The 26,085-nt window shown below is 45.7% G+C and overlaps 2 protein-coding genes across 4 annotated transcripts in view; both read left to right on the top strand.

Annotated features, from left to right (window-relative positions):
- LOC134395031 (lateral signaling target protein 2 homolog) overlaps positions 1-15,077 on the top strand; it is a 31,700-nt gene extending 16,623 nt beyond the window's left edge. The window contains exons 2-13 of one of the 2 annotated variants that reach the window (XM_063120986.1): positions 833-973; positions 2,334-2,471; positions 2,901-3,103; positions 3,612-3,701; positions 3,944-4,033; positions 5,715-5,816; positions 6,480-6,632; positions 7,291-7,403; positions 8,893-9,006; positions 12,530-12,616; positions 13,190-13,302; positions 14,166-15,077. In XM_063120986.1, coding sequence (XP_062977056.1) covers positions 833-973; positions 2,334-2,471; positions 2,901-3,103; positions 3,612-3,701; positions 3,944-4,033; positions 5,715-5,816; positions 6,480-6,632; positions 7,291-7,403; positions 8,893-9,006; positions 12,530-12,616; positions 13,190-13,302; positions 14,166-14,297 — 1,476 coding nt within the window. In that variant the 3' untranslated portion in view covers positions 14,298-15,077. Of the gene's footprint in view, positions 1-832; positions 974-2,333; positions 2,472-2,900; positions 3,104-3,611; positions 3,702-3,943; positions 4,034-5,714; positions 5,817-6,479; positions 6,633-7,287; positions 7,404-8,892; positions 9,007-12,529; positions 12,617-13,189; positions 13,303-14,165 lie in introns of both variants that reach the window. The other variant, XM_063120985.1, reaches the window with a different exon arrangement.
- Positions 15,078-18,185: 3,108 nt separating this feature from the next.
- Positions 18,186-25,955, top strand: MXD3 (MAX dimerization protein 3). Of its 2 annotated transcripts, none has more exons than XM_063120983.1 (6): positions 18,186-18,344; positions 18,529-18,628; positions 20,319-20,348; positions 23,879-23,993; positions 24,664-24,832; positions 25,069-25,955. In XM_063120983.1, the coding sequence occupies exons 1-6, from the start codon at positions 18,275-18,277 to the stop codon at positions 25,182-25,184; spliced, it is 600 nt and encodes a 199-aa protein (XP_062977053.1). In that variant the 5' UTR covers positions 18,186-18,274; the 3' UTR covers positions 25,185-25,955. The 2 variants fall into 2 exon arrangements, with proteins under 2 accessions (XP_062977053.1, XP_062977052.1); XM_063120982.1 differs by having other exon boundaries at positions 25,066-25,955.
- The last annotated feature ends 130 nt before the right edge of the window (positions 25,956-26,085 follow it).

Below are 26,085 nucleotides of genomic sequence, written 5' to 3'. Positions count from 1 at the left end.
AGCTCTGGTGCCGATAAAAATGATTAAAATCTTTAATGATTCTTGTCTGTGTCTGGAATGCTCGACGTTTCGGATTTGAAATAGTCCTGCTGCTCCTAGGTGCAGTAGGGGATGCTGTCACGTTGCCCGTGTTGAAGTTGGATCCAACAGCCACCCTTGTTGACTTTCATACACGGAATGAGAGGGTGCCAACTTGCCTGTTGCTTCAGGCAGCGAAATGTCTTGGGGCAGCCCTGCTAGATGTCTTCCCACACCACTTAATTGACTTACGGGATTTTCTTCCACAGGATGTGGTGATGGCCACAGGTTGAGGTGGCTTAGATGAAACCTCCATATTCACAGCCAATAAGCCACTATTGTGGGCCTGAGGTTCAACAATGCTGCTGTAATCTCTTCTGCTAATAGTACCTTTCACCTGCAGAATCTAGTTTATTTTCTGCTAAAATATACAAATCAGCTTCTGCAAGGGGTCATTGGAAGCTGTATTTGAGCTAGTTCTCATAAACGGAAGATGAGACAGTACACTTGTTTCTGGGCTGTACCATTTAAGTTAGACTGCAGGTGGGGGCTCACATGACTTGAAGCACCTTCATGCAAAAATAATAATCCTGCATATAGAAAACCAGCACATCAGGGAGAAGCCTAGGCTAGAACGTTTCTCCCTGGCATCTAGGTTTTGTGTGGAGGGAATGTCTTTATTTGTATTGGGATACAAATGCTATGTTCAGCCTGAAGTGGCACAGTCCAGAAACAGTGTTATTGTTATGTCATGAGTGCTAGCCCCTCAGGATGTGTGGCTGTGAATAATCTGCATTTTCCTCTCTCCGTTCAGCGTTCTGATCCCAGACTACTATCACAGTTTTTTTACGCTGATGAGCGAGTGACTCAAGTGGTAACGGAAATCAACTGCCTGGATGTAGAGACAGATGCTCAGCAATACCTGGCGCTACTAAACCAATTGCATGTTAGTCAGGTAAGGCGTTCTGTTTTTGGGTTAAACTAGATAATGTGATAGTGGACTAGTGGTCAGAAGGGGCCGTGGTGGAATTTTAAAGTGCAGTGTTGGCAGGCAGGAGCTGACCCGATCCTCACCCACCCACAACCCCAGTTTTGCGTTATGCAGGCAAAGATTTTCTAGATGATTTTCTTCTGGTGAAGCTCCATTGCTGGAAGTAACCTTGCTGGGGAAAAGAAACACAGCCTTAAAAACAAGAGGTTTCCCATGTGACAGGTGTTCTGCTTTCCCATCCCCCTTACGCTGCACCTTAAATTATGTTCACCACAGCCAGCCCTTCCTGGAGGCAGGATGAATCCTTCACCTCAGGTGGTGGATTCTGAAGGGGTCCTTCCTTAGAGCAAGGCCTGGTGGGGAGGTGGTGCTGCGGATCTCTAGGGGAGAGATCTCTAGGGGATCTCTCTCCACTCAAGCAAGGCACTGAGGGAGGAGAGAGGCCTGCTGCCAATGCCACTGGGAAGAGGAGGAGGCTAACAACCACTGCCCAGGAAGGTAGGGGGTCGAGGAGGGGGGGCATTGTGGCTGGGGGTAGAGAGGAAAGAGGGCAGAGGTGGGGGAGGAGGAGGTTGAGTGGCAGTTGCCATCATTGTTATTGTCAGGGGAGGGGAGGAGGAGGAGGAGGGGCAAGCGCCTGCCTGCTGCAAGCATGGCCATGGCGTGGGGGGTGAGAAGCGAGAGCTGTAGTGCCAGGGGGGAGGAGGATGGCCAGCCAACCACCACCACCACCATTGTTGCCAGGGGAGGGAAGGGGGGAGGAGGAGGAGGAGGAGGAAGAGGGTGGGCAGCAGCTATCCCTGCCCCCATCATTATCCTCGCCCCCATGATTGTGGCCAGGAGGGCAGAGAAGGGAGCATCAGGGAGGGGGAGGAGTGAGGGATGTGGTTGCTACCGTTGTGGGGGGGGGGAGCAGGAGGGCAGGCATGTTCAGGGGGAGGAGGAGAGGAGAGAGGGCAACAGCACAACTTCTCGCTGGTTCTTTGCATCTGTACGCAAGATAGTGTTGTGGTAGTTTTTTTAAAAAAACTATCCTTCCATTTTAAGAGTAAGTTTCTAGCCCTCAACTACAGGAAACTAAATAAATCATAGACCCTTCCCACATTCCTCCCCCTCCTGGCCACATAAAACTCTGAACCATGCTTTTCTGTTACGGCTGGCTAAATCCTTGTTGCTCAGTTCCCCTTTTGACTGAGCCGTTAGGCTATGAAGATGTCCTTTATTAATGTTCTGGGAAGAAGTGACCTCTTGTCTACCAACATGGTGGCTATGCCTGGAATGTACCAGAGTTGAAGGGTAGCAATGTCTCTCACTAATCTGCCAGGCTGAACTGCTGGCCATCATAGAGCAAATCATGGATGAGTGCATCCCCAAGGAACGTCATGGCCGTGACTATGTCATCAAATTCCCTGAAGACCTTCTCGTGGACAACCTCCGGAACCACCTGCTCTTTGCTGCTGAGGTGAGCCATGGGGGAGTGATATCTGGGTGCTTCCGTGGCCCGTTGGGTGTGCCCTGCTGGACTGGAACGTCTCATGGGTCTTTATTTGTATGTTCTATTTGTATCCCAAATGGGATACAGCATGAAGCACTGTCTGGTGCTTGGCCAGATGGAACCATGAGCTTTCCCTTTTTGCCATCCCATTAATCATGGCCTGGGTTTCTTTTGCTATGTTACCACCGGCTCCTCCTGAGAAGATGAGGGCTGGACCTTAGGGGAATGTTGCTTTATTGCTTTACCGGGACGTCATCTGGGACAATTCCTGGAGTTCAGCATCGGCCGTTCGCTGGAGTGCTCATCCTAGCCGTGAAATAACTTCAGTGATACAGTGGGGCGAGGCAGCCAAAGGAGCAGGAGTGTTCCTGAACTGTCGGTCTTCTCTCCCTTCAGTGTCTGATGGCGCGCACCTATATTGATGTGGAAGAGGCAGACGGGATACGGCTACGACCACTGGCCAAGGATCTGCTGTGCAGCTTGGAGTTGGTGCGGACGGTACTCCGGGAGCAAAGCCTGAGCCAACCTGGGCCCTTTTCAGAGCCTATCCGTAGGGCTTTGATCCGCTTTGATGCACTCTTTGCTGAGTTTGAGCTGAGGTATTTGCTAAGCTCCCCCAGTATTGATCAGCATTGTCCTGGCTTGGGTGCTTCCCAGAGGGATCTGGTTGGACCTTGTGGAACTAAAGAGGCCTTTTGTCTGATCCAGCAGGGCTCTAATGTTCTTATGTTTTAGTGTTCCAGCCTAAAGTGCAGGAACAAGACTGTAGGCTGGCTGGTTTTTAGATAATATACTGAACTGAGGTATGGAGCAGAAAGTGGGCACCAAGGCAAAGCTATTTCAGTGCTGCTCTTTTGATGTAAGCAAAAAGGTACTAAAAAGCAGGCTTGTTGGCCCCAATCAAAGTTGTTGTGGGCTGGAAATGGGAATTTCTGAGCAGGATCAGTGCTGCTTTAGATGTACGATCCCAAATGCCAGCTGGAAAGACAAAATAGGAGATGAGGCAATGTCCTGGGCTTTGAATGCAGAGTAGGTACGTGTTATCTGTGTGTGGGGTGGGGAGGGGGGAAGGCTGATCTGGTTTTTCAAAGCCTGTTTCTTTTCTAGCTACGTGTCGTCGCTAGTCTCGGTGAAGTCACCTGAAGAGATCTATAGGCAGCAAGAAATTGTTGTGCTCTTCTGTGAAACTGTGGCCAGGTGAGGATTTTGTCAGGATGTTGTCAGTACCCTTTGTGGCTTGGACAAGCACCACCAACGTCTGTGACGGAATAAAACCGCCTCTTGTGACGCAAGCCTGTCAAAACCCCTTTTGATGCAGGAATCATGGTCCAGCTTATGTCTAGGATAATTGGCGGCTTGGACTGGGGCATTTGACAGCTGCCTGTGTTGTTTTATTTTTTCCCCTCATCCTCTGCCCCTTCTCTCCCTCCCTCGTCTAGAGCTTTGAAATGTGGCTACTTGACTCAGGAGATGATTGATGGGTATGAGCCCCAGCTGATGTTCACCATTCCCCGCCTGGCCATTATTAGGTATGTGGTCTTACCAGTCATCTTGTGGTTGAGTACAGAACCATGTAGCAGCCTAGAGCTTCATCAGCCAAAACCTCTGAAATGTTTGACATGGCTATGTCAAAGCTGGCGGGAGAGGCGTGTAATCTTAGCGGAATAAATTGGGACAAGTCTGATTATGTAAGTGGAGTTCTTGCTATTGCTTCAGCGTTGAGTGCCTTCTCACGCTCCTTGCCACTGCCATGTTGAAATTCCTCAGGGAAGTTTGTTGCTCTACCAAAGAGTGCATTGCAATACGGTGAAACCCTTCTCCCTGTACACTAAGCAAATGTGATCCTCTTTATTATAGCTTACAACTTGCTTTGTAACTAAACGCCTTCGCCATTGTTGAGAACAATCCCCTCTGGAGCCTTCTGGAAAACCTATTCCAGGTCAACGTTTATGGCGTGATGGCTGCAATTTCTCCTTTCAAGCACCCCCTTAACTTCAAGCAAAGTTCTCTCATGGCTTGGTGTCCCTTTGGTAGCCTTTCCACCACATAACTCTCACTTGTAGCCTTTCATCTAAAAAGTTCTCTGCTTTTATGTTCTTTGTCATGCCTGTCAGCTTGTTTCTGTTTTTAGAGCACAGGAGGCAACACCTCCTAAATGCTCCTCTCTGGGTGGGTGGGTCTGGGGAGGAGGCTGTGGGCCTTCTAGGTATTCTCTATAGGGGTGAGGTAACGGGTGGCCCTCCAGATGCTGTTTGTCATTCCTCGCCACTGACTATGCTGTCTTGGATTGATAGGAGTTGCAATCCAGCAACATCTGGAGGGCCACATGTTTTTATTGTTACATTTATATCCCGCCTTTCTCCCTCTTCCAAGGAGCCCAAGGTGGCTTACATGGTACTCCTCCTTTCCATTTTATCATCACAACAGTCCTGTGAGGTAGGTTAGGCTGAGAGTCAATGACTAGCCCAAAATCACCCAGTGCGTTCCATGGCCGAGGGGGACTAGAACTGAGATCTCCTGTGTCCCAGTCTAACCACTACACCACACTGGCTCTCTCTCCTGCTCTGTAGTCTATAACTTGATGCAGTTGATGAGGTGAGACTGCTGGTTAGTGATTTGTTCAAAGCTTCTGGACTGTCTCTCTGTTCAAATTACCATCCTGCCTAGCCCTCCTCATGAGGAAAAAGTGACAGATTTATAACTGTAGTCCTCCGGATTTTGATAGGGGCAGCTGTTGCATGAGGGACCATTCTTAGACAACATGGCTGTTCACAGGAGTTCAGATAAGGATAGGCAGAATGCATAAAATAAGAGAAGTTGCATCTAAATTGGATAGGTAACCCATATAAGGGGAAGAGAGGGTTATAAAAACTAATCATGAAAGTGATTAAGATTAACATTTTTTTCCTGTTTGGGGAAATGAAAAGTATTGTTGTGATTATTATTTTTAAAGCATTGAACAGGGTTCATGAGTGTTTCTGCCTTGTTGTGTTGTGCTGCTTTCTTCTTGTTCAAGGAGCCCTCATAGTAATGTTCCTTATCTCCTCAAAGGAGATAAGGAAAGGGCAATTCTAATTAGGCAGTTCTAATTAGGCTGTCGAAAGCTCCCTCCTGTTAAAACTCTTCCTGAATGAGTTTTTTTAAAAAAACATATTAGGTCGCTCTATCTTGTCTTTTCTTTTTCTTTTTTTTAAATTGCCCTCTACACAGTGGTCTCCTGATCTATCCAGATGGACCCCTGAACTTGGACCGGAGGCCTGAGGAGATATCCCGAGTCTTCAGCCCCTTTTATGTCTTGCTTAGAAAAATCAGGTGGGTGACTAAAAAGCAGCAACGTTGCACAGGAACCTGACTGGAACTTGACTAAAATAGGAGGCCTTCGGGCCCTTTGTGGAAGTGGGATCATCTGGGAATAATTTTCCTGGATGCGTGTCTCCACATATTATTAAGCTGCCTCCATGTAGCAGATCAGACAGAAGTTGTAGCCTGACCCTTCTCCCAGAGGTAGTATTTAACACATTCATGGGGATTCCTGCTCCCAGTAGTATTTTCTCATGTGATTTTGCTCCAAATGGTTGATCAGTTGTATGTTAAATGCTTAGCATGGGAGGTATTGTAGAGATGACAGTGGAGGTAGCTTTCTGCTGCAGACAGACATGCAGTTCACTGAGGTTGAAGTGGGATATTCTGACAGCGAGGTCAGACTTTGTGGGCATGTTAGGGAGAGATGATCTAGTGGGCTGGGTCTTCCATGGGCTGCCTCACTGGGATGCAGAGTACATACTAGCATAGGGCCTGCAGATGTGTTGGACTACAACACCCATCATCCCCAGCCAGCCCGGCCAATAGGGGAAGCTGGTATATACATTTGCACATGGCATGTCTGGTGCAAGCCCCCTCTTGCAGGCTTGGCTTCCACATCACACTTTGTCCTGTTTTCCTAGATGCCTCCTTTATAGGCCTTTTCCCTTTTAGGGACTTGCTGCGTGTGCTGTCCAAGGAAGAGCTTTACAAGTTGGAGAAACGCGTGCTGAATCAAAGCGCTGCGGATTCACAGACCTTCATTGATGTGGACTCTCCTGATTTCCGGGGCTTTGCGACTTCATGCGGCTGCCCACCTGTCCGAAGGTGCGACCAAGTGCCTCTTATTTCCCCTGCCCCTCCCCACCCACCCCACTCCAGTGGACTACTTGCTTCCCTTTATGTATTAACTTTCTCAGTTGACAGCTTGGATGCTGGGAGCAGAGAGGAAATGGGCTCCAATCTAAGCCACATGACTCTTTTTGTCTCCAAAATGTCTGAATGTTGCCAGTAGTTGTTGCTGTCCTCCATCACAGCATCAAAAGACTGTGGCCAGGGGTTCATAACCCAGAGGTTCTTCTGCAGTGGTGCATGGTGCATTAGGAAGACGTTTGTGGCTTTTGATCAGTGTGAAGTAATCGTGAGGGGTGGGTGTGGAAGGGCGGGGTAATAGTGGTAGCCAGGTCGTAGTAAACTACAGCCCCTGAGGCCTGATTGAGCAGCAGTTGTACTGTACCTCTGTCAGTATTTTCAGTCTCTTGGAAACAGTAAGAGGAGTGCATCCATGTTATCTGCCCCAAAGCTAATATGATGCACATGAAGTGCATACCTTCATTGTGAGTAATGGCCTTTCCTCTTTCCTTTGATGGTGTTCAGATATCTGTGGCAGATAATGGCCTGATGGAACCCTCCCTTTGAAAGAACAGGGGGTAAAGGGTCAGAGAGTAAGCACTTTTCACCTCTTCTGTTTGTTGTCTTCTAGTAGCACCCAGGTAGCAGCAATCACAGACGTTCCACAGAATGCCCGGTGGCTGGAACTGCGAGCCCGTTACAACAATACAGAGGACATGATACACACATTGTTTGTCTGCATCTCTGGTGAGTCCCCTACTTTTGCCAAGGACAACAGACTAGCTCTCCATTGCCCCACGTCCCACAAAGCAGTAGGGGGAGAGTGGTTAGCAGGTGTATTGTAAACAGGAGCTTAAACAAGATAGGATCATCTGCATTCGGTCTCTCTCCGGAGTCTCCTTTTCCCAAGATTTTGGACAAAAGCAGATGTGTTCCAATGAAGGAGTGGTGCCACCAAATAATAATACTATCCACCCTCCCAAAGTGGTGCTTCCAGAGAACAAAGGGCTTAAACCATAGGTTAAGCCTAGCCATGCTTAAAATAGAGCTAGAGAGATCTGTATGTGGTATGTTAAAACATAATGTTCTCTGTCCTACACTCCTATTAAAATTCCCTGTAGCTCAGAAGATGGCAGTTGTTGGTTTATTTACACGTTGTGGGAGTAATAACTATTTTAAAAATTATTATTTCTTCGTTGCATTAATACTTCACTTTTACTTAGTGCAGTTCGCTATGCATCATACTCCTTAATTTAGGGAGCTTTGGAATTGCCCACCTTATACGATTGCCCTGTATTGCAGACGTGGGGCTGAGAGTAATTTGCCTAAGAGTTTGAACTGAGAATGTCCAGGTTCATCTCTGCCATTGCACTGCACTGAACAGTGAACATTTTAGTGCACAAAGTAGTGTTTTTTCCCTTTATTTAAAAAATATAAACATTTTAATATCATTTTCAGCCCTAATAATTTATCATTTTTATCTTATAAACCAATTTGGGATTTTAAAAATGAAACACGTTATAGAAATTCTCAGAAATAAAATAATAGTTTGATCAAATTAGTCATTCCAGTGCCTAGACTCTTCAGGCTGGATGCCTATGTCAGAGAGATCAGTGAAAATGAGAGTTTCTAAATTCTCCCCTCCAAACACACAATAAATACAAGGAACCAATCCAGGGGTTTTGCATTTGACCTCATTGAGCTGGAAACACTGTTATCAAACTCGTCCAAAATATTCTCTCAGCTCCAAGCGGGTATCAGCCAGGTAGGTCAATACATGCATTCCTCTGATGAAAGCATCACAAACCTGTCATCACCTGCCACTTCTACCTCCTCCCCTCCCCCACACAACATCCAGAACTTTCTAGGGGCTTTTCTCAACTTTGTTAATTGAAGGAATGGTTCGTCCTCAGAAAAGACAACCATAAAGCTGACAGGAGATAGATGAAAAGGCCCCTTATTCATACTTTCCTGAAGTATGTTTTGAATAAAAACATAAAATGATTCCTAAGCATCTCTGTCCCTGAGAAGTGCTTTTGGGAAGGGAGCATACTTGTTGGTCCAGACTTCAAATGGAAATAATTGTTTGGTTAGTGAGCATCGTGAGGCTGTTTGCTTCTGTTTCTGACTAAGGAAAGAGGAATTTTGTGTTTGTTGACTGCAATTCATCATTATCTCTTGGCCTTGTATCATTGTTCAATGGATATACTCAAATTGCTGTGTTGTGCATGGGCAGGAGTGGCAGACCAGCTCCAAACCAACTTTGCAAGTGACCTGCGTGCCATTCTGAAGAGTGTGTTTAAGATTGTGACATCGCGGACAGAGGAACTGGAGGTGACAGACACAGGCCGTGAGTGACTCTCCTTGACTTGGGAGTGGTTCAGTATTCCTTTTTTTAGTGTTTGCATGAAGACCAGTGTGAGGGGCAGATGGTTAGGAATGGTGTACACACCATGCTAGGGGAGGAGCTGTGGCTCAGCCTTAAAGCACATGTTTTGCATGCAGGAGGTCCCAGGTTCGACCCTCGTCTTCTCCAGGTTGGGCTAGGAAATAATCCAGCCTGCAGCCCAGAGCTGCAGCCAGTCAGTATCAACCATACTGGGTGAGATGGACTAATAGTCTGACTCAGTATAAGGCAGCTTCTGATATTCCTCTGCCAAAACTGTTTCGACACATCTCGAGTTGCGATGTTGTAATGCTTAGATCAACCACGTTTAATTTCCAGCATTCTGGGGCTGTTTCCAAATTATGGAATAACTTGCCCCAAGTGGCTCATTCCCACCCCTTACTCCTTACTGCCTTCTGTTGCTTGGTGAAACCTTTCCTGTTCTGACAAGTTTTTGTCTTGCTGGGCAAAAGAGGTTTTATATGGTGAACCCTGTACAGGGCTTTATACCTGCTGAGCCTGTTTTTATATTGTTTGGTTTTTACGTCAGGGCTTTTTTTTGTTATGGACTGTGGCATAATTTTGAATGTTGTAAGCCTCTCTTGAGTAATGCAAATGCATTAGAAGGGTGTGAATAAATATTTATTCCTTTCAGCATTTATACCCTGCCTTCCTATGACAAAATCAGACTCAAGGCAGTGTATAAAAACCAAATAAATAATATATACAATTTCATTTATGTTCACCCTGTTCTGGATGGGGTTGCACTCCCCTAAAGGATCGGCTTCGTAGTTTGGGGGTGCTCTTGGATCCAGAACGGTCACTTGAGGCACAGGTGAACTCAGTGGCAAAGAGCCTTTTATCAGCTTAGGCTGATATACCAACTGCGCCCTGATCTGGACAGAGATAGCCTAGCTATACTTATCCATGCTCTAATAACCTCTCGTCTGGATTACTGCAATGCGTTATACGTGGGGCTGCCTTTGAAAAGGGTCTGGAAACTTCACCTGGTCCAAAACAGGGCAGCACATTTACTAAAAGGGACTGGCCAACAAGACCACATCACGCCAGTCCAGATCCGGACCCGATTCAAAGTGCTGGCATTAACATTCAAATCCTTAAACGGCTTGGAGCCAGGCTATCTGAAGGAATGTCTCCTCCCAGATGTACCTGCCTGGACGCTAAGGTCACCCTCAGGGGGTCCTTCTCCATGAGCCCCTGCCAAATGATGCGAGGCCTTCTCTGCTGTGGCACCCTGACTGTGGAATGAGCTCCCTAAGGAGGTTCGCCTGGCACCTACACTATACTCTTTTAGATGCCAGGTGAAGACCTTTTTATTTTCTCAGCATTTAAACAGTCTATCAAATTAATTTTAACTTTGCTGTTTTAAATTTATATTTTAAATCGATATTAATTTCTGCATTGCTGCTTGATTTTTTCCTGGCTGTGTTTTTTATATTGTATTTATATTATGCTTTTATACTGTTTGTTTTATATTTTGAATGGTTTCTATGGTTTTAATTTTTGTATACCGCCCTGACAGCTTCAGCTATTGGGCAGTATAAAAATGCAATAAATAAATAAATGAATAATTAAAAAAAAAGGAATCCCCAGCAGTAAAAACTGCATCATAAACTTCATATGGGCGACAGTAAACTAAAAACACTATCAGGGCCCTAACTAAAAAATGTCTTCCAGAGTAAGTCAGGGTCAAGAGCTCATTTTCAAGTTGGAAAAATGGAGGTGGGGGCAGATAGACCACTCTTGGAAGGCTGTTTCATAATTAAGGTATCACATCCGAAAAAGCCCTCATCTCTACCAACCGCACCTGTTGTTGTAGGGGCCTTAAACATAGCACAAATTTTGATCAGATTCGTCTTGGAGGAGGTGATTCTGGAGGAACGCTGATCCCAGATTGTTGGGGACAAATCCAGTACCTTGAAGTGAGCCTGGAAATATGCAGTGAAAGCCTATGAAGTTGGCTTAATATGGTCCATTCTGCCAACCATGCTAATTCATGGAGAATGTGGTCAATTTTGTGCAGCAAGGATGTGGTGTGTGAAGTGGGCACTCTTCTCCCTTGGGTGTATGTTGGCACAGCATGATCATCCCTGGAAGTGACTTGCAGAGACTCCGGCTGCTTTGAGATAAGGCTTTTATTATGCAATTGCCCTGTCCCATTCACAGAATTTTACATGCATTTGTGTGTCCAGGCAACATCTTCTATTTGTAATCTTTCCATGTTTTCCCAATGCTTCTTCTATCTTTTTTTTACTTACCCCCAAAAAATCTGTTAAAAGAAAAATAGAATGGCAGCACAATGCTTTTTGACTGGTAGCAGTAAGACCAATCCATCTGGAAGTTTTTATTGGGCTTTGAGCAAGATTGTTGTCAATATTCTTGCTGCGGAAATCATGCCTGGTAATTGTAGTGTGATGTTGCTCAATCCAGATTCCTGATACTTTGCCTTTCAGATGTGTCTTAGGAGTCATGCTAGCATCAGTGAATGTAGGGGTGCATGTTGAGGTGATGAACGTGGAGTTTTGTCTCTTAATACAGGCACTGGGTGGGGGAAATATCTCAATGGACTGTGTAGACAGTCCGTGGTGCTTCTGGACTAGCCTAGGGGAGGCAGTAATGTTTTCTCCATCTAATGTTTTAGGGTCAGACTACATGTTTTGTGAAATATGTTTTGAATTTCACTTAAAAAGCAGCCATGGGCACCTTCCCCACGTAAACTGAATAAAGAGCAGCAGTGATGGGAAAAGGAGTGTTGTTCCTCCCCTGCCCCATTTTCCTGATCTCCCATAGAAGAAAACATAGGGCAGTATCTAAGAGGGCCACTAAACTCTTGCTGATTGGTTGCTCAGTAGGACCAACTGCTTTATAAAGGAACCTCAGAACTGAGCAAAGATCATAGAATCATAGAATAGCAGAGTTGGAAGGGGCCTACAAGGCCATCGAGTCCAACCCCCTGCTCAATGCAGGAATCCACCCTAAAGCATCCCTGACAGATGGTTGTCCAGCTGCCTCTTGAAGGCCTCTAGTGTGGGAGAGCCCACAATGCTAGTTTCTGGATCATGACTGCAAGCTCCTCTGACTTATCCCGTTCCAGAAATGAGTATTTCCACTCATTTCAGGTTGCTTTATGAACGGCTAGCTCTCCATTGCACTAGCGGGATGTTCCACTGGCACACGGGCAGCATAGGATACTGCCTATTGATACTTGTGTGTTATATTATGTCTTCTCCAGTGGGGCAAATAGAAGGTTCAGAGGGCAATTTAGGTGGGGAAAATGGTGAAGGTTAAAAGCCCACTCTGATCCCTCTCACCAAGTCTCCCCCCACCCTTTTAAGGATAACAGACGCTGCCTACATGGGAATATACTTCTGAGATAGCTGTGAGTGTTGTCTGAGCTCTGGCATAGATGTATTTTCATGGGGTGGTAACAACCTGGATAGTAATATAGCTTTATTTTTCTTTTCAGAGATGGAAGTCTGTTTGGCACCAACAGCTCCTCACCTGGCAGACTGTGCTCTCTGCTCCAATAGCAGGGAAGGCACTGGGAGAGAAGGTGAGAGCCTAGAGTGTGAAATGAATAATTTACAGGCTTCTGCTTGAGCATTTGTGCTGTCCCAGGGGATGTTGCACCTGCACCCACTCCCCTCTCTCGCTCTCAGCCCAACATTCAAGAAAAGTTCATCCCATGCTCAGGGTTCTTTTAGGCACAGCCAGGGACACTTTGGCTTTGCTGACAAAGAGTTTTGGTCTTCGGCTTGTAGTAAAACAGAGATCCTGCTCATTATCCACTTCTTGCCTTGCAATAGCTTTCCCTCTTTTAAGATGCTATGTTGACTACACCTTGTCCTACGCTTGAGCAGATGGGCTTTCCCTGAATCTTTGTGCTGCTTGAGCAGATGACTTCTAGCCTGCAGCTCCTTGTAAACCCCAGAAAATCTCTATTCTTGTGCTTTGCCATTTAATAAATCATTGTGCCTGATGTTATATGCTGTGGCCAGATGGGCCCCATGCATTTACACTGAATGTAAGTTCTCTTAACACTTTTAGCTGGGGAAAGTTATAGGGCTCAACCTTTGGAAGAAAGATGCGTAGCCATGTCACTGACTGCCCTTCTGCTCCCTTTCAGATGCCTTGGTGCCACCAGACTGGGTGCCAGACAGCACTTGCAGCCACTGCATGGCTTGCCACGCGTCCTTCACCTTTCTTCGTCGAAGGCACCACTGCCGGAGTTGTGGGAAGGTAGGAGAGCAGGGCTGCACAGGGACTCTTGCCAGCACCTTCATTCTGGGGGAAGCGAGAGCAGCAAAATGGCTAGACAGACAATGATTATGCATGCTTTGACCATACTGTATCTTGTCTTGGGGGTAATGGTTGGATTAGATCAGGGGTGCAGAACGTCTTTCAACGCAAGAGCCAAATTCAGTTTCAGAAAATTGAATTGGGGGTGGCGCATTCCAGTGGTGGGTGGGGCCAAAGGCAAAAGGGGGGCAGGGGTACAAATACCAGCATATTTTAGCTTAAAGCTCTTCCTGTCAGTAATGAAGGCTTAGAAGAGGCATTTCACCTTTTAGAAAGGGAGGGGAAACATGCAACAGCCAGGAAACCATCAAACGATTGCTGGTTGTAGGCGGGGGTGGCCCTCTAGGGAGGTGTAGAGGGCCAGGCTGGGACTCCAGGAAGGCCAGATTCAGCCCTCAGGCCTGAAGCTCCCCACCCCTGGATTAGACGATACTTTCAGAGGGACCCCCTTTCAAACTACATAAGCAAGGGCTGTGCTCAAAGGATAGCTGGAGATATAGCGTCTCCAGGTGGGACAAAGTGGGAAAGGCGGCAGCTGCAAATGGAGGCAGCTGAGCTCTCAGGCAGCTCTAGGAGAGATTGGAGCAAAGGAGATTCTGCACATCGCAGGCAGCATATTGGGTGTGAGGAAAAGACTAAAATTAATCTTATTGGGTAAGTCCATGGCGAGATCTAGACTGGGTCATGGTAAGTCGTGTCTGAGTCTTGGCCCAGGCGGTTGTTGTTTTTCCTCCAAAGCGAAGTGTGGCTGGTAATACCAGGTAGCTCTTGACCCTGCCTGATGCAGTTTTATTTTTCTGCAGATCTTCTGCTCCCGCTGCTCATCGCACTTGGCGCCTCTGCCCCATTTCAGGCAACTGAAGCCAGTTCGCATTTGTACGCACTGCTACACCACCCACTTGCCTTCCACCAGCAAAAATGACGATTGCTTGTGAGCATAACCTCTGGATTGGGTCTTCAACAAATACCACCAGTGCCTGAAGAAACATGAGATGGGAAGGCAGCCACAGCCTGTACTTGTGGGAGCAACCACACATGTGACGTGTCTTATTAGGATGCACGTGGGAGCTCTCCGAAGGGCTTTTGGTGGCCAGGGCTTGGAGAGGGGGAGTGCATGGAAGAGGGAACTCCAAGGCTTCATAGATGGGGATGAAATCTTCCATGTTTAATGTAAAGAACACTTAGGGCTCATTTGGCTGGAGCTAGAATTCACTGCAGAAAACCTTTGGGAAACTCTTCTAAACGCCATGAAAGCTTCTTTCCCCCGTGTTCTCTTTTCCTGTGATGGAGTGAACTCTGGTCCCTGTAGGCATTGTCTGGTGCTGGTTACCTGGCTTTTGGCAGAGCCTAAGGATAATCTTCTGTGCTACAGATGTATTTTTTTACAAACCTGTGAGGTTGCATTACCAGATTGGGTATCAGTGCAATAGGGGCGTTAGGGTGCCTTTGACTGGAACTAAACGGCAAGCTCTCGCATCCAGCTACGACTGCCTTGTGGAGGATAGCCATGATCTTTTTGGTCACCAGCTTCTGATGTAGCGAAGGGCTTCAATGATCTACATACGCAATGTACTTTCTGTCAAATTCTCTTGCCACACCGTTGTGTGGAAGATTCTTTGGAAACCTCTCTAGGAGACTTACAGCTCCTCCTTTTTGAGACCAGTCTGAGCTGGTTATTCTCCTGAATACTTGAATAAATGCTGTCTATTACTATGGCCAACTTGTCTTCTTTGGCTTTAAAATATCTAATTTTGCTGGAACAAGCTGTTGGGTGTTGAGACAGAATCCGCTGCTGTGTTCTTCCTTCAAAAAAATGCAAATACAAACTAAACCGGGTTGCTGTGTTAGGTTCTTTGTTTTCTCTCCAACCGCCTCCACCCTTCACTCATGCCCCTATGACTCTGCGCATGGTTTGATTGGCAGCAACACCTGTCATCTCGCAATAGAGAATCTCTCTGATATAAGTTCAGCAGTGGGCTACATTGAAAGTGTGTGCTGGTATTCATTTGTTTACTCACTGTGCAGAGATGTATGTATACACACCAGCATATAGCTATCCAACTTCATCATAGTGCTGACAACACTTTTGCTGAGATAGAGAATGCCCATTGGAATTCATGAAAGCCAGGGTGATGGATTATAAATGTTTTACGATAGCGATTCTGTCATTCATTTAAATATGTCTCATGGGTGCAGAAACATGTGAATGCATGTCCATCAAGGTACTAACTGGTGAAAGGCCTGCCACTTCCCACATTGCAGCTGGTACATTTGCTTTGAACTGTTAAATATGGTAGAAAATCATAGTCATGTTCACCTGTCATAAAGCATATACAACTCATGCAAAGCAGATGTGCAGGGCATTGTGATAGCAAGCGCTTCCCCTGATATACACATATTCATTGCACTGTCTGGAATGTATACAGCGATGCATCTGGACGGCTCTTTGCGTATTTAGAAACCAAGGAGCCTGAAGCTACCCAGTACATTCATTGTCCACATGTCAAAACATCTTTAAAGAATTTAGGTTCTCTATACTAGACCACCATATGCTCTTAAATAGTGACCACACTCCTACTGTGGCTAAGCTGAATTTTTATTGTCTGGCTAAACAATATTGACAGTGTACAGCTTTCTTCTAGTAAATTCATATCTCTCTCCAGCTGTAATGTTGAGTTTCATTTATTTTATAAGAAGTAAAATCAGCTCTATTCTAAGTTTATTATTTTTAATTACAAAGGAAACAATTATGGTCAGTTTACTCCTTCCTCTGCTTAAGAAACCAGTGCAGGAGATGCTAGTGCAAAGCAATTGAATATTCAACCCAAACATGACAGCTTTCAACAGCCTGAATGGCATGTATGTGGCGAGAGAGGTGTTTAGACTGAGGGGACACTGGGGCTAGAATCCTATTACCTAGAAGAGTTTCCCATTGAAATCAATGGGAATATGTAGACACATAGTATTGTGCCGTAGAGTTTCTACTTTAAGCGGTGAAATGCATTCGATTGTATACCCATTTCTGCTTTTTCATCAATGTGCATCTTTCCATGAATGTGCCAGTAAATAAATTCAAATGTATTATTGACTAAAATATTTTTAAACTGCCCTTCACGTTTGCAGACATTAGGAGGTTTGTAGAAGAATGATAAAAACTGTCCTACAACTACAATAAAACCACATTGCCATAATATAACCAAGGAAGGCAGAAAATGTGGGGATGCCACAACAGAGAAGACTCTCTCCCTTGTCACATAATGTACTTGATGTACTTGGAGAAGGTCCTCCCCTGATCTTAATGCTTTGGAGAGGAGAGGTGCTTCTGCATATATTTGGGTTCCAAGTAGCGTGGCCATGTATACTATTTTTACAGAGGACAGCTTTCCATTTGAAAGGCTATCTGAGGGCAGTCCTCTGTTAAATACATGTTCTAGTTGAAAGTCAGTCCAATCCAACTCCGATTTAAAAATAAAGGCCCCTAAGAAGGCAGAGCAAGGAGGGGCCCTGAAGTTTCCCCATCAACAGTTAACACCTGGACAGCAGACGGAACAGGTATGCAGGTCAGTTGTTCCCTACTATAGTGAGATGTATTGTATTTCTATTTAAAATATAGCAATTCTTTCTAAATAGAATGTCTACAGAGATTAGCACATGCCAATTGTATACAAATCTGTGTCTTTTTTGGTGATATACATTGGCAAAAAAGAGGAATTGCAAGTGGTCACTCTAGTTTCGAGCTGTTTAGAGCTTTAAAGGTAAGCACCAACCCCTTAAGTTGGGCTTGGAACAGTGCAGCTCCCTCAGAATTGGAGTAGCATGATTTTGATTATATGAAACACTATTGATTTTTTAAAAAGTAGTTAAAAGTAATATGAATGTGCAAATAACCCACAAATCTGGTCTCTATCATATACTCAAGAGGGCAGGAACATCTTATAAGTGCTACAGATAATTGTCAAGGTATGTATATCTACACTCGGGATATTTTTGAATTATGCTCGGCCATTTATTGTGTAGTTAGTATTTGCTTAGAAACAGGCTAGTTCATGGAGAATGTGGTTTAACTGTCCTGCATTTTCATGTAAACTGTAGTATACTTTCATTGTGAGAAATTATTTTCCCTCCCCACAGTGATGAAGCAGGGGACCTAAATCTTCTATAAATGCCCCATTTATGTGGTACCGAAATTTCTGTAATGGCAATAGGGGACACGTATGCAAGGTCACGCAGTTTAGGGTGACAAGAGGGTGCTTCCTTGGCACTCTCCCTTGCACTCTTTCTGCACACGGACAGGCAGAAAGCGAGGATGACAGGAACGAGCCCGAACTCAGAGCAGTTATTGCCCTAGGAAAACACCTCCCGTCCCCGCGGCCGCTCGCTCGCTCGCTCGCTCACTCACCCACCTACCTACGTACCTACCCCTATATTCCCACCAGAGAGCGCTGGCCCCGCCTCCAATTCAAATTTGAAGTCTCTTCTTTTCCCGCCCGAATTTGTTTTGAAAGCGCAGTGACGTTTAAATGTCTGGACACGTCTGTCAGCCAATAATAGCGCTACTTTTCCCTAGCCACGCCCAGCGCAGGTTGAGATTCAAAACAATACAGCGGGGCGCCTTGCTCTTAAGAGGGAGGGAGGGAGGGAGGGCGAATGGGTGTCCCGGTTCCGGTAGTTCCAAACCCACCCCCTGCACGCGCACGCACACCCGGCCGGGCCTTCCTGCTCCTGATCTGCGCCAAACCTAAACGCGATCCCGAAGTCGACGACGGCCCGGGTTCGAAGGGGCGGGCTCAGAACCTCGGAGCGTTCGAAGGGGCGGCGTCGAGCCCGGGTTGGCTGCTGAAGGCGGTGTCTGGGTGGTTGTTGCGGTGTCAGTGGCCCAGAGCCCTTGCTGGGTGCGGGGCCCCTTGTTGTCATGGAGCTCATCGCTCGCAACATCCAGGTGCTGCTGCAAGCAGCCGAGTACCTGGAGCGCAGGGAAAGAGGTAGCTAGCTGCCCGTGGGGGTGGGGAAGAGGCGTACGTTGCCTCTGCTGCCCGCTGGCTGGACTGGTTGCCCTCCATGAGAATTGGGGGTGGGTTGGTGGGTTTTTTTGTCAAGAAAGTGGGTGGCGGGGGAACCCCAGGCATGGCGGACTAGTTTGGGAGCCTCTGGTTTTTCCTCTCTTAGAAGCTGAACATGGCTATGCTTCTCTCTCGCCTTATTGCGGCCAAGACGTGTTACAGGCGCGGAGGAGGCCGAAGCCTCGAAAGGCCCTGAATAGCCTCAGGTGAGACTCCTTCGCTGATACCCTGGGCTTTAGAGGTGGCATTCCCCCCTCCCTCCCCTGTTTGACCTGTGTAAACGGGCCCTCCATTGATCGTAAAAGCCAAATATGGTTTGGAACAGGGGTGGGCAGATATCAGGGTTATGAAATATACTTCTTTTTTGTGTATTACTAGAACCCCCAGAATCATCAACTGGAGCCCGGTACATAAGACCTACGTTTTGAATTAAAGAATTCTGAGCCCAGGAATTAGTTATGAGCACCAGAAATGAACAGAGCGCTCAGTCCTTCCATATAAAAATGCACACTTGATTTTACCTCAAGCTTTTTTTCATTTCAGCAGTATTATTTGGTGGGTGTGGGTGGGGAGAAGTCGATTGATGCTTCTACAATTGGGAACAGGAAATCCTTGCCAATCACCATGAGATCTGATACCAGTAATTTTCCAAATGCCCACCCCTAGTTTAGGGGAAAGACTTAATTTGCTCTAGGACTGCTCTTCACTCTGCTATTCTAGATTTGTTTTTGATATCTTGCTGTACTGAGGATAGCAGAAGAGCATTCACATAAAAGAAGGCTAAAATGTGAGTGTAGGAAGTCATCCTTTTCAACTAGAAAAATGGAAGATTATGTAGCCAAAAAGAGCGGAAGGGGAAGGTTGAAACTTCAAGTGTATGTGACATATGGCCATCAATGCAGTTATTTTTATTATTATTAGTGGTTAGCGTTGGCTCTGGTTTAAGAAAACTAAAATTTCTTCCCTCTGTGATTTTCCCTTGTTCTGAAATTGGACTAGAACTAGATGCTTTGTATTGTTTTTCTATTTTCCTCTGAGGCATGGCTTATATTTCAAGACAATGAGCTGGTTTGCACAACACGACAACCCACCATGAAACCAGGCAACAACGGGTTGTTTAAGGATTAGACAACCCTCAAATAACCCACAGCAAATTTTAAGGCTGTTGTGTTGTGCAAACCAGGCCATTGCCGCTGAGGTAATACCCAGTAGGAGACAGAAACCCTAACTACAGACAGAAACCTGCTTAGAATTAATATTTGTACATCTCCCATGAGATTGTGCAAAGTGTGAAGACATGTATCCCTAAAATAAGCAGTTAGGAATATTCCTATTATCTAGTACTTTAAAACCAGTTCTGCTACTGTTGCATAGATGCAAGCATAGGACACTACCTTATACCGAAGCAAACCATTGGTCCATCTAGCTCAGTATTGTCTGTGCTGACTGGCAGAAACTTTCCAGGGGTTCAGAGTCAGAACTATTGTTCCATTAGATACTCATTAGATAATGTCTGCATTATCTTGGGCTTATATCTGATCACCTTAGACTTGTGGACTTCTGGTATTTATTACACATTTCACAACTGCTTGAATGTGGAGGCCAATGTGGGTTGTGATGCTGGAGAAGGAGCAAGGAAGGTCTTGAATGAGAGCAGTCCAGTGCTAATTCCTGACCTTCTCCATAAACTGCTTCTGGGACATTCCCCTCCCCACCACCTGCTGCTTGCACGCTCACCACATGGACAATAGAGGAAGAGTTTGGGGCAAGGAGGGATTGGATGCCAGCTTAGTTTCTCCCTGCTTCACTAAGCAACGTGAACACAAGTAACTATCCATTTGTGAAATCTAAATGCAGTCCATCAACCTTATTTTCCTTCTCTCTCTCTGCTATCAGGTCTGTGCACAATGAACTGGAAAAGCACAGGTAAGCTTTTGTAGAGGAAAGTACAGGAACAATAAAGCATGGTTTCTCTCTCATTTCACTGGCTGCAGAGAGAGTTTAGCAGGAAAGGAAAGCTAATAGCACTAAGATGGCTCTAAGGTGAGGGATGTAAAAACATCCGAATGTATAAGTAGACTGCACCAGGTCACCTCAATGATACCTGCTAAATTTAAACGTGGGCACAATTCTTGTATAACCAGTGGGCATGCTGCTGACTAGTAGTCTTACAGTACAATCCTATGCATGCATGTCCAGAGATGTGAAGGCTTGGAAAAATTCAGGGGGGAAGTGTTTTTTTCCACTGACCATTTTTGTTTCCCCCCCCCCACACAAAAAGGATTATGAAATATCTTCTAGAATTTAAGATAAGTTACTTAAGTTACTGCCTTTATTTCTAAAAACTACTCAATAAGAACACTTTTATCGGAAGACTAGAGTTGTAAAATGTCTGGAAAGAATGAACCCACGGGGGGAAATGTGTTTTTTTTTTAATCCTGTCTGTAAGATTCCCAGCATAGTTATTTCTTCCATTCCTTATTAAAATTATTGATCTAATGTATATTTTATTGATAGGAAATTGGGATGCTCCAAGTCATGCCCACTTTCCAATATGCGAGTAGAGTCACCATATTATAATATGGGGAGGAAAATGCATTCTTGACAGTTTGGGTTTTGTTCTACAGAATTCTGTATTTCTGGGCTTGTTCTGGTTAGATGCTGTAAGCAATCAACTAATGTAGTTCTAATTCAAAGCCCACACATAAAGAAAACACTACAGGTTATTTGCCACTGTCACCAGATCCAACAGAATAGCGCATGGATTATCCCACCTATTTTCTTTGTTTAAAAAATGAACTTTGAAGCTTAGGTCTGTAGAATCCATTGCCACAGATTTAATAAAGTTCTCAGTTAGACCTCACCAGTAGAAAATGCTGCCTCAGCTATAAAACCTTTTAACTGCTGTCACTAGAATATCCCTCTCTACCTAAAAGACAGTAACCTGTGGCATATGTATGGGATTGACATTACCGCTAGAGACAACCTTTAAAATGAACAAAAAATAAGTTGTGCATTAATGGAAATTATTTATAAAATGAATAAAATGATCCATCAAATCAGATTTCCACCCCACAAATAGGAACAGGTTTAGGAATTTCCCTAAATTTCCTTGCACGTAGAAACAGATGCTGTACGCCAGTCTTCCTCTATCTCCAGTCCTTCCTGCTTCTTTTGGCCTCTAGGTTGCTTCAGATGTTTCAGGGACTAGTGTTGATTTTAACATTAGCATTAAAATATGTTAGATCTTGATTTGCTCATAACATTTTCATGTTTGGTGTATTAAATTTAAAAGCATAGTTTATTGAGACAATAATTATGCATTTACTACCTGAGTTGCATTTTTAAAGTTTGTAAATATAATGGTAAATTTACGAGCAAACCAATTTATACATAATATAGCTTTAGGACAATAAAGGTGCTTTATGTCCTTGAAGCAGATCTCCACATGTTTTGGACTACAACGCCCAGCATTCCTGACCATTGGCAATGCTGCTGGAGGCTGATGGGAACTGAAGTCCAAAGTAGCTAGAGGCACCAGGTTGGGGAAGGCTGTTCTAAAGCAACAAAGTTACTTTCAATCTGCAAAGAGCACTAAAGAAATAAACATTGTTTATTTTTCCATTCCCCCCACTGTAATTTCTGTCTTTCCTGTGGGAATGTTTATTCCCCCACCCACCCACGGCTTCAAAATTTCCAGAAATTTTACTATACATGTCTACTTAAAAGAAAGCCCAGTGGGATTTTTCCCCAGGTAAGTGTGTGTAGAGTTTTTAGCCTTAGGGATTTTATGCACCCCCCAGGCAATGTGGTTTTTTTGAGGGGGGATGGGGGGAGAGGTTAGTTTGGCTTCCTGCGTCTGACCTTGCCTTGAAGCCAGGAAACCACGCTCCCCCTCTCCCTTGTAGTTGGTGCGGACAGAACCAAACCGGACCAGCCACCTGTCTGTGCTCGGAAAATGGGAGTGTGGAATAATAATAATAATTATTTCTTACCTGCCTCTCCATTTTGATCGAGGCGGGAACAACAGTAAATTTAAAATACAGGGGGAACCAGGGGGAAGGAGGTGTTTGCGAGGAGGGGAGGTGACTGGGATGGCTGCAATATGCTGTATCCTATGGTCTCCCCCTCCTCTTTCTGTTCCCCTCCGAGGTGCTGCCCATCTAGCAGAAATCACCTGCTTAGAAGAAATGCAGAGCAGGCTGGATGGCCTTCACTGTCTTCCTGCTATCTAGCCTCCAACTTTGGAGCCGCTGCCAATCCACATAGGATAGCTCCCTTAGAGATATTGGGTTTTGTACTGTCACTGGAGGAAATCGCACTGGAAAAGTGCCAGAGGGCAATGTCATTGGGGTGGGGGTGTCATGAAAGTGCCACATGGGAACATCATGGGACTATACATATTTTTTCTTTTTTGGTTGGAGAATTACACACAGAAGGGAGAAATGAGACAAGGGAAAATGCCCCGTAGCCACCAGCCTCAGCTGATCAAATGAAAAGTCAGCCTGCCAGCCCATATACCACTTCGGAGCATTTTCAAGTCTTGTATATTGGGTCTTTCCAAAATATCCTTTTTCAATTTAATGGTGTGATTTCCCACATGTAGCCTCCATTGGGATTGAAAATCTGCGTAGAGTTTCTAGCTTTGTTCTTAATCTCAGAGTCAAGGTAGATAACGGAAGTGGGGACCCTGCAACAAAATATTTATTTATTTATTTATTTTTTATTTATTTTATTGCTGTATGAAGGACTTCTGTTCAGTCCCAGCTTCTCCATTCCATTCCACACGCACACCAATAGTTCACATTTTGTGCCTATTGAGCACACTCAGCCCTCATTGAGCTATTTTCTCCATTCTGGATGTGTGTGGATGCTTGTGCCCAATTCCACCTGCATTGTCAGCTTTGATTTTGCTGGTCAACTCGTGGATGGGTGGGTGGGGATGCCTAAGGTGAAACTAGCCACGTAAAGATTCCTCTGCAATGGGAACGGTGGGTAAATAAAGACATGGAAGCTTCATTGGTCTTGCCTGTGACTCAACCATTCCACTGATGTTACTTATTCGAATAGTCATCTGCTGCCTTTAACCATCCATCCATATGAATTGACAAGCAGACTGAAATCTAATTCTGCTTCCACTTTTGTATAGCGAGTTTATTAATTAAGGCAGGAGTGGGGTGCATGTGGTCCTCCAGATGATGTTGGACTGCAACTATCAGCTATGCTAGCTAAGGCAGATGGGAGTTGTGGCCCTCCAGATGTTGGACTACATGTTTCCCCACCCCTGGATTATGGGGTATGGGACCTGACCTACATGGAGGACTGTTGCTCTTTTGCTAGACACTTAATGGGAAATATGTGCCCATCTTGGAAGGTTCAAGGCCTTTGCTGAGACATGCAAGCTCCCATGCAGTCTCCTCCATCAAACCCAATGGTGTACTCTTTCTCATTGGCAGGAGGGCCCAGCTGCGCCAGTGTTTAGAGCAGCTGAAGCAGCAGGTCCCAATGAACACCGAACATTCCCGTTATACAACCCTGAATCTTCTACACCGAGCCCGGCTGCACATTAAGGTCAGTGGCATGTGACACTCCTTATAGGAGGCTGTGATGTTAGCAGTAGCTAAATGTTGCCTGCCTTACTGGCTCTGGTTGTCATGCTTTGAAGGCTGTGTGACAGGAGGCCTTGGACGGTCATCCTTTATTTGTTCTCCCTCCCCCCACCAATGTCCTTCCCCTTTAAACTTTGAATATGTGGCAGGACAAGTGTGTATGAGCAAGACCCAGCAGATGTACCAAGCAGGGCTGGGAACAAATAAAATACCTCCCAGGCTCCAGGGAAAACGCATCACATCATTGCCTAAAGGTTAACTTGAGCACAAAAAGGAGGAAGTTTAATATCCACTTCCAACCAAATGTTTGGTGTTGCTTTCTAAAGGGTGTACAATTTCTTCAGTTTTCTGCAGCTGCAGATGAGAAAATGCACGTTATGGGCTTAATCTCAGAATGTAACAGCTGGACCTTACTAGTCCAGCACCTGGTTTGCAACAGGGACCAGCATGAGGTTCTTGAGAAGCAAATAAGCAGAGCATCAAGGTCCTCCTGGTCAGCTCTGATGAAGTACAATGTTGCTCCAAAAACTTGCACAAGCAGCTAGCTGAACCTGTAGGGCGCCAAAGCGTTCACGCTAGTGATTGGATAGTGTCCTTGACGCCACACACACACACACCCTTTCCACTTCCAGAAGCTGGAAGAGCAGGAACAGAGAGCTCAGCAACTGAAGGAGCGGCTACGCTGCAAGCAGCGCCACCTGCACCAGCGGCTGGAAGAGCTGCTGGCCCACTCCAGCGTGGAGCGGCCGCGAGCAGACAGCCTGGACTCTTCCCGGTTCTCCTCCGAACACTCTGATTCAGGTAGGTGCTGCCTTGCAGCTGGGCTGTTGCAGTCCCTGCGGCTAGAGTTATGTAGGACATCAGCCATCCCACAGGAGCAGAGAGGGGCGCCCCCCCCCTTAATAATAGGCCTTGGTCCCCTACACGGCAAACCATCCATCTAGGCCCACAGTCTCAGGCATGAGATGGGACCCCTGTGTGTGACACTATTCTGCTTGGCTGGAGATCTGGGCTGAGGTTCTTTTCCATTACAGAAGATGCCGAGGTGGATGTGGAAGGTCTGGTGTTCAGCAGCATTGAAGAGGACGTTGTGGCTGCCTTCAGCACCGGGCGGGAGCACAGTTACTCCACCTCCAGCAACATCTGGTTGTGATGGACAGAAGCCTGGGGATGAGACCAGTTCTCATCCAGACAGATCTCCACCCTGCCAGCCACGGCTTCATGCCAGTATAAACGGAATGTGGCTTGTACCAAGACTGCTTTCTCTAAGTAAAGGAGGAACCTCTCGCCTGGTGCAAAGGACAATTCTGCTCACCCTGCACCTCTACTTTCTGCTCAAACCCAGCCAGAGAGACTTGTGCAGAAGCTGGCTAGCTTTCCTTCCCACTACTTGGTGACGGGTGAAAGAAGAATGAAGCTTCAAAGCACTTGATCTGTAGCCCGTGGCTTAAGCTATGTATTTTGGGGTGGGGGGTTTATATTGTTCCATTGCACCCTTCTGTGATGAAAGCTTACTGCATATCTCATCTCTGGGTTCTCTTCGCAGAGATTTGGACGGGCAAGAACTGGACGCAAATCCCAGTAATGGCCAGAATTAGACAATGGCATACCTGATCCTAGAAATTTTAAAGTTTTATAGAAAAGATGCACTTAGTGCTAGGCCTGCAGGATTAAAAAAAGCAAAAACAAAACAGGAAGCTCTTATTTTCAGTTCTTCCAAATGAACTGAGTTGTGCTATAGCTGATTAGAGTTGTGATTTAGTAACAGAACTGGGATTACACTTGTGGAGGGAGGGGGGCTTGTATCATGACAAAAATCCAATTTATTCAGATATTCCAGCTCCCCTGGAACAAAGCTGGTTTCCCTTGTGTGACCCATTCCCATATTTACTTGGCCGTATTTTAGTAAATATTTTTAATGACTTGCATCCTATGCACCTGGTTTTCTCTTACGAATGCAAAAGCACAGAACAGGCTGCTGTTGCATGTTTGCTATTCAGCAGCTGCCAGTTCCCCTCAACCAAGTTCCCCTCAACTAGTATACAGACAGAGGC

The sequence above is a fragment of the Elgaria multicarinata genome, chromosome 3 (genome assembly GCF_023053635.1).
Source record: "Elgaria multicarinata webbii isolate HBS135686 ecotype San Diego chromosome 3, rElgMul1.1.pri, whole genome shotgun sequence".
Taxonomy (NCBI): domain Eukaryota; kingdom Metazoa; phylum Chordata; class Lepidosauria; order Squamata; family Anguidae; genus Elgaria; species Elgaria multicarinata.
Note: the sequence above shows the minus strand (reverse complement) of the source record. Positions and strands in the feature narration are given on the sequence as shown.